This window comes from Oncorhynchus clarkii, chromosome 1 (genome assembly GCF_045791955.1).
Source record: "Oncorhynchus clarkii lewisi isolate Uvic-CL-2024 chromosome 1, UVic_Ocla_1.0, whole genome shotgun sequence".
Taxonomy (NCBI): Eukaryota; Metazoa; Chordata; class Actinopteri; order Salmoniformes; family Salmonidae; genus Oncorhynchus; species Oncorhynchus clarkii.
In genome coordinates this window covers 14,113,279-14,124,961 of record NC_092147.1, presented here as the reverse complement: position 1 = coordinate 14,124,961, position 11,683 = coordinate 14,113,279, and the positions used below count along the sequence as shown (strand labels likewise).

The 11,683-nt window shown below is 41.3% G+C and overlaps 1 protein-coding gene across 4 annotated transcripts; it reads right to left on the bottom strand.

The window, feature by feature from the left end:
• Nucleotides 1–4,462: 4,462 nt before the first annotated feature.
• On the bottom strand, nucleotides 4,463–10,696 carry LOC139365133 (ELAV-like protein 1). Of its 4 annotated transcripts, none has more exons than XM_071102672.1 (8): nucleotides 10,545–10,696; nucleotides 9,734–9,793; nucleotides 9,460–9,537; nucleotides 9,111–9,285; nucleotides 8,067–8,170; nucleotides 7,240–7,393; nucleotides 6,809–7,034; nucleotides 4,463–5,775 (listed from the first exon to the last, which is right to left on the bottom strand). In XM_071102672.1, the coding sequence occupies exons 2-8, from the start codon at nucleotides 9,767–9,769 to the stop codon at nucleotides 5,448–5,450; spliced, it is 1,101 nt and encodes a 366-aa protein (XP_070958773.1). In that variant the 5' UTR covers nucleotides 9,770–9,793; nucleotides 10,545–10,696; the 3' UTR covers nucleotides 4,463–5,447. The 4 variants fall into 4 exon arrangements, with proteins under 4 accessions (XP_070958773.1, XP_070958691.1, XP_070958856.1 ...); XM_071102590.1 differs by having other exon boundaries at nucleotides 9,087–9,285; nucleotides 10,545–10,693; XM_071102755.1 differs by lacking the exon at nucleotides 8,067–8,170 and having other exon boundaries at nucleotides 10,545–10,693.
• Nucleotides 10,697–11,683: the final 987 nt, after the last annotated feature.

The window sequence follows — 11,683 nt, the reverse complement described above, 5'->3', positions numbered from 1 at the left end:
AAACACAACACAGCTAGTCATTACACATCAACTGTGAATGTGTGTGTGTGTGTGTGTGTGTGTGTGTGTGTTTGGGAGGGATGTGTCAGATATGCATGACTCTGTCAGTGAGTTAGTAGCGTGCATGTTTCAATGTGTACATGTTTTTCTGTGATTCTGTGTGTGTGTGTGTTTCAGAGCATTTGCAGTGTGTGTGTGTGCGTACATTTGTATGTGTGTGTGAGCATGGCAACATCTCCCATCTCTGCGTGTCTGTCACAGTGTGGCACACAGAGGATGGCACATCCCCCAGAAGGTTAACTAACTCCACGCCTGTCAAAATACACTCCTACCATATCCATCTCCCCACAGAGCCCACAGTCAGACACACACACCCCTCCCCCACATAGACACACTCTCCTGAGGGCGGTGCGATTGGGAGCCAGAGGCGTCAGAGTTCAACGCCTGGGACACACACACGGACACACACGGACACACGGACACACACGGACACAAAAACACCCCCCATCCTCCTTGCCTCAAGCAACTGTAGATGTAAACACACGGGCTAGACTCTGTGTCTGTGAATGTCCCCATGCTATAATATCCCTGATAACACACACATACACAAGGTAACAGTGGAGTGGACGGCTGCATCCCCGCACCAGATTCAGTGTGGGCTGCTAGGTATTTATAGAACAGCAAAGGAGAGGAGCCGACATCACTTCCCTGAGACAGAAACACACAGAGAGATAGATAGAGAAATAGAGAGACAGAGTAGGCGTTGATGAATCATACTCCTAGAACAGGAGGGAAAGATAGAGAACACTCATTTACGGATGCCTCCCCTCTCTTTTCATCCCTCTCTCCTCTCATTCACCCACCCCCAACCATCCACACATAACGAGGGATGACGAAAGCCTGTAGGTCATGGCCTGCTACGTCTATAATTCTAAAAAAGGAAGGGGAGTGGGGCGGCGAGATGCTAACATAACATAATTTAATGATTCTGCAGAGGGAGACTTACAGTCTACGTGAACTCAATGACAGCACCAACACAGTTATGGTAATCCAAGCACAAAACCTGTGTGATGTCTAGAATACCATCATAGCAACACCTTATGCAACCCTAAACCCAACATTACTGGGGTCTGACATATTAAACCATTATGCAACTGTAATACAACCATAGTATCCAGAGGTTAAGTAGCATTGTATTTCCTGCTAACCCCATTGACTTATGGGAGAAACAATATGATGCTAAGCATCATTCAGCATGTAAACACTGCAGGAAAACCTCACACATCCGCCCACTTACACCACTAAACCAATAAAGAGGATGTGTGTCCTGAACGCAGTACACTGACCCCATTTAGCCGTGTTTGTTTGTTTAGGAAACACATGAGCTCATTGCTGCATCTTCTAAGGACTGAGGCTAAAAACTCTCAGCGGTATATTAGTACTTACTAGCCCCTTAGAGAGAGACAAGGCTCTGTACACATCTCCAGTCCCACCACATAAAGAAATGACAAACGGTTCTCTATGGACAGTAAAGCTCCTTTAAAACAACAACAATACCACAAAATAGTCGCATAAAAAGGAAATAGGATCATTGTGAACCACTGATGTCTTGTAAAAAATAAACGGAGCACCATGCTTCACTGTGGAGAAAGTGGCAGTTTGGAGAACAGACAGGCATAACAACAGATCCACTTCATGTGTAAAATATCATGAGAGATTGAGTATGACAGAAATATGACAAGTGATTTCAGATTTAATTGTGGGCCTAAAATTCCTCAAATGTGTACAGTATTTGAATAAAGGGCGAATGGACAAAATGCGCTTTAACTTTTGACAACCAAATGCATGTGTCCATTTGGTCGGCTTGCTTACAAAGAGTAAGAACCTACTGCTAGATGTCCCTGTGTCTGTGTTTGTCCCTGTGTCTGTCCCTGCAGGAAGTGAGGGGTGGGACTAATAGACCTGGTTTAAGTGTAAAGAAGGTCCTCTGAATGAAACCAACTTTCCACCTTGAGGGAGCTCAGCTTACTATCCAGTGAGTCAGAGGACAAAACTAGGAGACTGCATGGCCATATATGGTACACAGACTAAATAAAACCTGCAAAAGAGAAGCAAAAGACCAAAACATTATACATATCGCCATCTAGTGGACATCTCAACTGAACTAGAGCAAAATCAAATCAAATCTTATCAAATCCTGTTTTTTGCACATAGAAATATTTTAAAATAGACTTTTATGGAAAGTTGATCAGTGTAATCGGACCAAATCCTGGTCTGGTCCTGAGTAGAGCAGGAGAGGCGCATGCCACTGCCTGGTGAGCAGTGCTTGACTTGGGCAGGAGCACACCGGAGCTGAATACCGGCACTTAAAATATTCTACTGCATCGCAGTGCTTGAGGCGTCACTAAAGACCAGGGTTCAATCCCAGGCTGTGTCACAACCGTCCGTGACCGGGAGACCCATGAGGCGGCGCACAATTGGCCCAGTGTTGTCCGGGTCAGAGGAGGGTTTGTCCCATCGCGCTCTAGTGACAACTTGTGGCGGGCCAAGCGCCTGCTAGCTGACTTCGGTCCCCAGCTGGATGGTGTTTCCTCCGACACATTGGTACGGCTGGCTTCCGGGTTACGCAAGCAGTGTCAAGAAGCCGTGCGGCTTGGCAGGGTCGTGTTTCGTTGAACACATGGCTCTAGTTGCAGCGATGGGACAAGACTGTAACTACCAATTGCACATCATGAAATTGGGGAGAAAAGCAGGTAACAGTAAAAATAATAATAATAATCACCAACTGCTTCAGCTCCTGTTCCTCTTATAGAATAATTAGCTCAAAAGTATTGTGGCCCTCCTGCACCAATATAAACAATACCAGCACCCAAAATGAGTACCGCAACATATTTCAGTCCTAATCAAACACTGCTGGTGGCTAAATTAGGTCACACTGGCAAGAAAGGGAAGGAGTTCAGCACATAATTGTACTTGCATAATGATTCTCAAGCCATGTGTACAGCTGTTTCCGAAAGGGTGGGACTCAACAGCAGCACCCAATTCAAACCCTCCGTAACACCAACAACAAACACCGGAATGTTAGAATAGGCAAGCCATTTGTTTACCTGGCAGGCTAAACCATTGTGACCTAGTACAAGTCGTCCTGTCACCGCCCACCCCCCTCCCCCCCGGGTGTACGTTTTGGTGTTTACCCTAGCACAACACAGCTTATTCAAATAATACAAGCTTGTTGAGTTGGTTATTTGAATCAGCTGTGCAGTGCTAGGGCAAAAAAATAAACAGACCCCAGGACTGAGTTTGGGAAACCTTGACCTAGTAGGCATAATAATAGGCGTACCCTGCTATAATCACAGACAAGCCTTACTGTAGATAAAGCTGTAAATGGAATTTGAAACTCCCAGGTGCTATTTGGGTCAAATTAACAAGAACATCTCCTGGAATCCATTTATGCCCCAATTTAAAAAACAGATTGCATTATAATCAGGGATTTAACAATCCCACGCAAGCATTTATACACAACAGGTCGTTTATTACAGTTCGCAAACATGTTGAGATGTGGAAAATAAACTTTTGACGTTTGGAAAATATGCATTTGAACTTTTAATGTAGACAGTGATTTGGCAGCGGCACTATGCTGCCAATTTAGTTTGATTGCTCAATAGAATAACAAAAAAGATGAATTGTCAATGTTTTAATACATTTGCGTGTGAGCCCTTGGGAGAGGATTGACTAATCAGATTTTTCCACAATTCGACCATCTTGGGTTTTAGGCTATGACCCGCACACACCTTGTTACCATTAGTCTATTATTACACCCCCGTGTGGCCAAACACTGTGTGAACTAATCTTGTATGTTGAGCTCTTCAGGTATACCATACTAAATAGAAAGTAGCAAGTACCCTACTATGTATCAACATCAAGTGAACAATGTTCAGATTTTTATCTGCTACAATATTTACTGACGTGTTTAGTGTCCAAGAATAGTGGTCACCATTTTTACCATAAACAGATACCTGCCATTCCAGTTGTCAGAAAATCTGTTTTGTTCATTGGGACAGTGCACGACACCTCGGCTCTTTCAAGAAGTGTGTCACACCTGTCAAACCCACTGGCCACGCATGGGTCTGCAAAGCTTGGGCGGGCGAGGTGAGACAAAAATAATAATAATTGTAGGACAGAGGGCACATCCCTCTAAACTGTGAGCCCCACTTTCCAGTACCCCAACGTGTGCCCTCATGAGAACAATGGTATGCAAGTAACCCCATACATAAATCTCCAGTAACTTGCTTTGGTTAAATTTAACTACGCAGGACATGCCCAGGCAGGGATTTCAAATTCAAATCACGCATAAAAAAAACTAATTAGGCTAATTATGGAGACATACAGAGACCAAGTTGGAATGGTATTTAGTCATGTTTATGAAACGGCAACTTCCAAATGCAATGAACCAAACTAAAAGCCAAGTTAAACTTTTATTAAAAAACTGGAACAAACCAAAACTTCCACCAAATACAGTTTAATGGCAAAAGTAAATCAAACAATCATGGAAAACAAGTTGACGTTGAAAGGCAGTTTCAAAAAAAGAAAAGATCACTTGAAAACAGAAAAGCATACAACTGGTTAAAGCTTGAATAACTCAGGAAAAAAGCCCTGTATTTATCAAAATTACAGCTCACAGAATATTATCTTCCGACCAACTGAATCATTTAAATCTTCCCTTTAGTTTGTATCACAATTCAGATGTTATGGTTTAATGTCTGAGGGCATCTATAAATAGAGGAATGGGGAAAACACATTTCAGTCCTTCTTCCCCTTAGATCTCCAATTACACAGCAATCTTTTTTGTAATCAAATGCATTGCCAGCACATGAACACTTCCACATCTAGAAGGGCATGCTTTATCTAATAGTCTGTGTAGATTTAGAACAGGACTTGTGCATGTTCAAAATTACATTGTTTCTTAGAACAGGAGTGTAGAAAGACTGGAGGGTCTATTGGGAATCAAGGCCTAGCTTTACGCCCTGATCATGATAAAATGACCATTAAAAAAAAGAGAAATGGCAAGCATGTATTAAGCAGAGCATTAAACATGGCAGGAATTTGCATTGTCACCCTCAACCATGTATGTGGCACACTTGAAGTAGACCAACATAACCCACAGATCATTAAAACATTCAAGAATTGGTCAACAAACTTCCTGTACACTACTGAACACCCCCCCAGCAAAAAACAAACAAACTATGGAACAGGTTATTTTTTGTCACAGCAAGAAGTCTACTTTTCTACTGGCTAAGATAAAGATCTACGTGACAGCATAGAAATTAAATTACAAGAACCAAGGAGATAGATTATCTCCTTCCAAGAACAAATGTGTAGCCTTCCCAATAAATTGTTTAACCCGCCCAGTAAGAATGGAAAACAAGCACCCCTTCACCCTTTCCAGTTTACTTGTGACCCCCCTTGCTGGTTTTGAATGAAACCTGCAGGACCTTGTCTCCAATGCGGTAACCGTTGAGGCTGGCGATGGCCATGGCGGCCTCCTCATAGTTGGTCATGGTGACGAAGCCGAAGCCTTTACACTTGTTGGTGTTGAAGTCTCGGATGACCTTGACGTTGGTGACGGCTCCAAACGGCCCGAACATCTGCCACAGGATGCCCTCGTCAGCGTCCTGGCCCAGGTTGTAGATGAAGATACACCAGCCAGCCGTGGAGTTCCCCTGAGCGCTAACCGTAGACATGCCGCTCATGTGGTCCACACTCATTGGAGAGAACCTGCCAGTGGCACAGAATGAGGGTTCTTCAAATGCAACTCCATAGATTCCCGTTTAAAATAACGTAAAAACATAAGTTGCAGGCCTGTTGTCCAAGGAAATATCTGACCAGTACTAAAAGAGACTATAAAAATAACTAATAATTCAGGGGTGTAAGTCTTTGGGATTCTAGTCTTGACTCCCCAGGATCACAAAATACCCTTGTTTAACAACAGGGCACTAGTGCGGAGGGATTAGTGCTTTTCTAGGTTGGTTCGATTTAACATTTTTGGAAACGTTAATTGAATTATAAAATCAAAACGTCAGCTTTTTAATGGAAATTCCCCAAATAGTGAACATTGAATTATCAAAACATTTAAAATATTCCATTGTCTGTCAGGTCTACATTGGGTAGCCCAGACTTCAATAGAAAAGGAAATTATGCCGGGAAAAAGACGCAATATTTCAGTTGTGGACATCACTTAGTTTTCATTTGATTACTATTATTGATCTTTCCTTAAAGTCACCATCTCAGCTCACGCAGTATCAGCCAAACATTCTCTGTGCTCCCCATACAGCCCATTTAGTTAGGCTAGCCGCAGAGCTATCTGACAAAATAAGTTGACTAATTTGTCAAAGATGGCAAGGCTTAATTTCACGAACTGTCCCTCTCGTCGTTGTGTACATTCCTTTCTATCGCAGTCCATGCGGTCCGTGTACATCTAATGTAGCAGGCGGAAAAGTGCAGCCATCTCCGCGTGTGCCGAAAAAAACAGGTGCAATGGATTATGGTCAATCTAGTTAATTACCACATTTCTGCACTGAACTAGGTTGAATACTTGCTCAATGAAAACTAAAACTCCCGTCAGCCCAGTGTCCAACAGTTACTGATTTCTCTAGAGAAACAGAGTTGGGCTCACAAACAACACAGACATTTCAAGTAATTGAACTAACGTCAGTCAGTTAAATAACCAAAATAAGAAAATAAAAAGTTGGAAGTGCTCAGCACTACCGGTCACTGACATGGATTGTGTGTGTAGAGCAGTCAACCATACCTGAATCTCTGGGCCTGGTGGTGTACTGGACCTCCAAAGCGCCGGCCCTGGTTGTGGTAGAGCTGGTTGATGAGCTGAGAGTTCTTGGCCTGGTTGGGGCTGGCAGCAAATTTCACTGTGATGGGCTCTGAGGCACCAGGGGGTTTCTGCCCGTTCAGGTCTTTGATGGCGTCCTCCGCCTCGGCCCGTTTGTCAAAGCGGATAAAGGCCACACCCCTGGACAGGCCTGAGAAGCAAGGGGATGAAATGGAGAAGTCATTAATGGAATAGGCTGAAGATGCTATTAGACACTGATTTGAAGTCTGTTGAAAATGTACACACAAATAGTTAGAATTTGTAGAGGGGTAAAGTCTAGCCGAGTGGTATCCTTGGTGCTCATTTAACTGATTATACACAAATATTTCTCATTCAGGCTGTGCCTGCCTACCTACCAGAGGCCTGATCGACCAATACACGCGAGTTGATGATGCGGCCATAGCGTGTGAACATATCCTCCACGTCTTTCTGTGTCATGGTCTTGGGCAGCCCACTAATGTAAAGATTGGCATCCTTAATACCGTCAGAGCTCGGCCTGGCAAAGGACACCTGATGAGGAGACGGCAGGTCAGTTTCCATTGAGTGCAATTTAAAGGAAAAACTATTTAAAAAAACAACAACTTTGGAATCAATTTGACAATATTACACACATTTGAAAAATAAAATCAGATTCAAAATGCCCAAATATCTCGCATTGAAATTTTCAAGCAAAATAAAAGTACAAAAAACATCCCTATTCTGGTAATTCAGTCACATTGCTGAGCCGCTATTTAAGTAATAAAAGAAAACCCTAATATTAAGTAAAAGGTCTGTTTTAAAAAGTTAAAAAGCTATAAAAGGAAAATAGATGTAATTGCGAAATTATGCAGGGCTTTGATTCGGCACAACGTCACACTCAAGCAATAACCAGTAGTGTTAAATAAAAAAACAAACGTAGTCTGAACAAGATGAATATAGGCTTCAGTATAAATATGTGCCGAAAATAAAACCATGTCAGGTTAACCGCACACGCAAATTGCTTAAATCAAAATCGCCAAAAATGATAAATTATAGAACAAAAAGGTTAATTACATGATTAAGTAAACATGTTACCCAAATACCTTCATATCCTTTGCAAATAGACACTTTGCAGGAGGGCTCGCCCTCAACTGCCCAGGGACTACTTGAGGAACATATCACATCAGTTGAAACATGAAAACAAAAACACCTTATTGCACGTTACCTTGATAGTTTTAGACTGTAGTCTCAGCCCATTGAGGGTATTGATAGCCCTTTCTGCATCACTAGCGTTAACATAGTTAACAAATCCGTACCCTAAACTGTGGCCTAGAGAAAAAAAAGGAAAAACAACAAAATAAAATAACAAAAGTTTGTCCATTTCTACAGATTGGATACCAGTCTTCCACGGGAGATATCGGTACACGGCATGCATTTTGGCAAAAACATTTGCAAAAGAAAACATTTTCTGCTAAATATGTCTCAAGAAAAAAAAGAAAAGCTGATCCACATTGAAAAGTCTAAATGAAAATATCTTTCTTCTTAAAATAACAATGATATTAAAACGTTGGCATTCTATCAAACAAAAATAACACTAAATTGAAGGAAAACAATTTTTCTGTTTCCAATAAATATAAAAAATGTGAAACTAAAAAGACAAGAGAAAACTACATAAAATTCCATAATATAGGGTCCACAAAAGAAATGCATTTTAAGATTGTAATCACCAGATCTAATAACACGGAGCAGCCATAACACCCAATGAAATAAGAAAACATCTGCAAAGACCATGAATAGAATTCCCAACGACCACCATTTTAAAAAAGAGACACTAAAGTAAAGTTTAAAGAACAGATTCAACAAGATGTATAGCACAGAAAAACAGGAGTTGAACAACATCCCAAAGAAAAAAAGTCAATCGCTGATCCCAACACTAATCAGCGAGTCTGCAACACACAAAAATAGTCTTAGCATCTAAATACATTTTCATAAGATTGAGGGGGTACACAGGAGTTATTATACAAAGTAAAAGACAATTGCGGTAACCAGCAAATACCGCATTGATTTTACAGATTAGTAATCGAGACAGAAAATATTGGTGAAGTCAAACAAAAATATTTGATGTCACAGACTTTTGTAGTGGAAAACAAAAGAGCACATGTGCAGACAAACAATGAGAATACCAGGGCATTATTTCTCCTCAAAGTAAGTGAACCGAGGTCAAAAGAAAAGGGGTTGGACTCACTCTGGTTTTTGTGATAGGGATTACCTGCCACTTTATCGCGGATGAGTTTGGCAGACTCCACCTCGCCGATGCTGCTGAAGAGACTCCGCAACTCGTCCTGACTCATGTTCTGGGGCAGGTAATTGACAATAAGGTTGGTTTTGGCATCTTTGGGCTCATCTTCCATGTGTTCGTCGTAACCGTTATCATAAGCGTCTTGCTATAATTTCAGGAGAATGGGTGTAAGTAAGCCGTTATTAAGACATCTAGAACTTTATGAAAGATGACAGTTAACTGGTTCTGTTCTTAGAGAATGCTGCCCATGTCCCAAAAGAACAGACAAACAAAACAGAATGCTTCTCAAAATAAAGCCAAAGTTAATCTGTGGATTTACCTTCATGTTAATCGAACCCTTACTGACATGCTGTTGTGATTCCCTATTGTCACCCTGACAACTCTGTACCTCACACACCTGCAAGAGTAAACACTGGGTAATTCACAATCCTCTGCTGCAGACAACAGAGCACTTGACACAATTTAAAAGACCCCCCCCCCCCCCCCCTCCAGTTCTTTCATGTCCATTTCACAATAATACAAACCATCTGTGCAACAGCACAATATATAGCCAACTACGAAATAACTTCAAAACAGTTAATAGAGCGACTCACTTTGAGGTATCTGATGTGTCCCCTTCTGACTGCCATGTTGATGCTTCACAGATGTAGATTCTGAAAATATGGGGGGGGGGGCATGTTCATGATTTGGTTTCCTTTGTTGTGTCCTACTGAACACCACGCAAAGGGCTTGATGACTAGGTTTAACGGAATTTATTGAACCAGTGTCATTCATTTGGAATGTGTTCGGTCAAGGACGGGTCTCTTGCCCTCCTGGCTTGATGATACTCAAACTGCCCCCCTCCCCTGGGTTATCGAGTTAGCTCGATAAATGATCAAATTGCAAAGAGGACCAAAACAATATGAACTATTGTAGCTAATCAACTAACGGTAATGTTCGGTAGCTAAGTGCAGCAATATAGTAACGTCGTTAACTATCTAGCTGGCTATTACAAGCTAATGTTAGCTTACTAGCTAGCAAGCACTAGCAGCGTGGGCGTGACAACTTTGGACAACGCAAGGACTAAATGAACTCGCTAGCCAAATGGCTAGCAAGCTAACGTGAGCTACGAAGCTATCTTTGGTAATAACATTACGTTACATACTTACGCAGTTAGCTAGCTAACATTTTCTAGTAGAATAACGTCTTGAATTGGTCAAGTTATACCACAAATAATTAGGTATTTTGTAGCACAGATATTCTAAACAGTCTTTGGTAGTAGCGTTCGCTAGTTAGTTAACGTTACTACTACTAGGCCGGCTATCTGGACCGCATGGCACATAGCTAGCCAACGTTACTATCTAACTAACGTTAATCTGCGAACGAATGTAAAGATTGAACACTAAACACATTGGGGAAACGTACCTGCTTTATTGATACTCCTTTGATTAATAATAGGCCAAAAGGGACCTAGGAAAAAAATCAAAACAAATTAACGGTATCCTGGCTAGCCAGCAATTTTTCTCTTCGTCCAACAAAAGCAAACACTGGTGCTGCTACTAGCATGCGCGGACAACCGACGTCACAGCTTCTCAACACACTAAACTCCGCCCCCTCCCCAAAGGCGGCAAAGTGTTTTGTTGCAGTTGATTGGGTTTGATGGTTGTCCTTCAAGCTCATTTTATCAACTCCACTAAAAGGTCTGCAAAATACCGAGGTTAAGTTGGTTTTATATTCACACATTCGGACATTCAACAGACATTCGCCAAAAGCCATTTAAAAATGTAAACATCAATAACTCATTCACCGTTTGTCACATAATCATCAAACAAGATATGATTTATTATATAAATGTCTAGCATACTTTAACAGCCTTTGTTTTGAGTAGAAATTCCATTTGACTTGATAGAAATACATACAATCCATAAAATGCCATTGAAAGCAGTATACATAAATAACCAGTTCACCGTTTGTCACAGAAACATCAAACTAGGTATGAATTTTTCTATAAATGACTAGCATACTTTTTTTTACCTTTGTTTTGAGGAAAAATTCCAGTTTTGATTTGATAGAGGGCATGTAGTCCATCTATAGGGCGTGTGGTCAAAGTTCTAACGAGTCTGTTATACCCTATTAGAAGGTGCCTGGCAGAAAATTCTGCATCTTCATTCATATTAAATTAGATTACAGGAAGAAACTACGGGATGAAGGGGTCAGGCCTGACTAACAAAGAAGACAGGTGGATGGATCAAGAGAACCAAGAGGATCAACATGGGCATTCCAGTGGAGATAAGGAAAACTAAGAGTGACCCATAACATACACTACCATTCAAAAGTTTGGGGTCACTTAAAAAAAAAAAAAAACATCATATAGATCAGAAATACAGTGTAGACATTGTTAATGTTGTAAATGACTATTTGTAGCTGGAAACGGCTGATTTTTTAATGGAATATCTACATAGGTGTACAGAGGCACATTATCAGCAACCATCACTCCTGTGTTCCAATGGCACGTTGTGTTAGCTAATCCAAGTTTATCCTTTTAAAAGGCTAATTGATCATTA

Coding starts and splice junctions, on each gene's coding strand:
- LOC139365133 (XM_071102590.1), bottom strand. CDS start 9,769: ATGGCAGTCAGAAGGGGACACATCAGATACCTCAAA. Junction 9,538..9,733: donor GACACATCAGATACCTCAAA/GTGAGTCGCTCT, acceptor TTACTCTTGCAG/GTGTGTGAGGTACAGAGTTG. Junction 9,286..9,459: donor AGGGTTCGATTAACATGAAG/GTAAATCCACAG, acceptor CTGAAATTATAG/CAAGACGCTTATGATAACGG.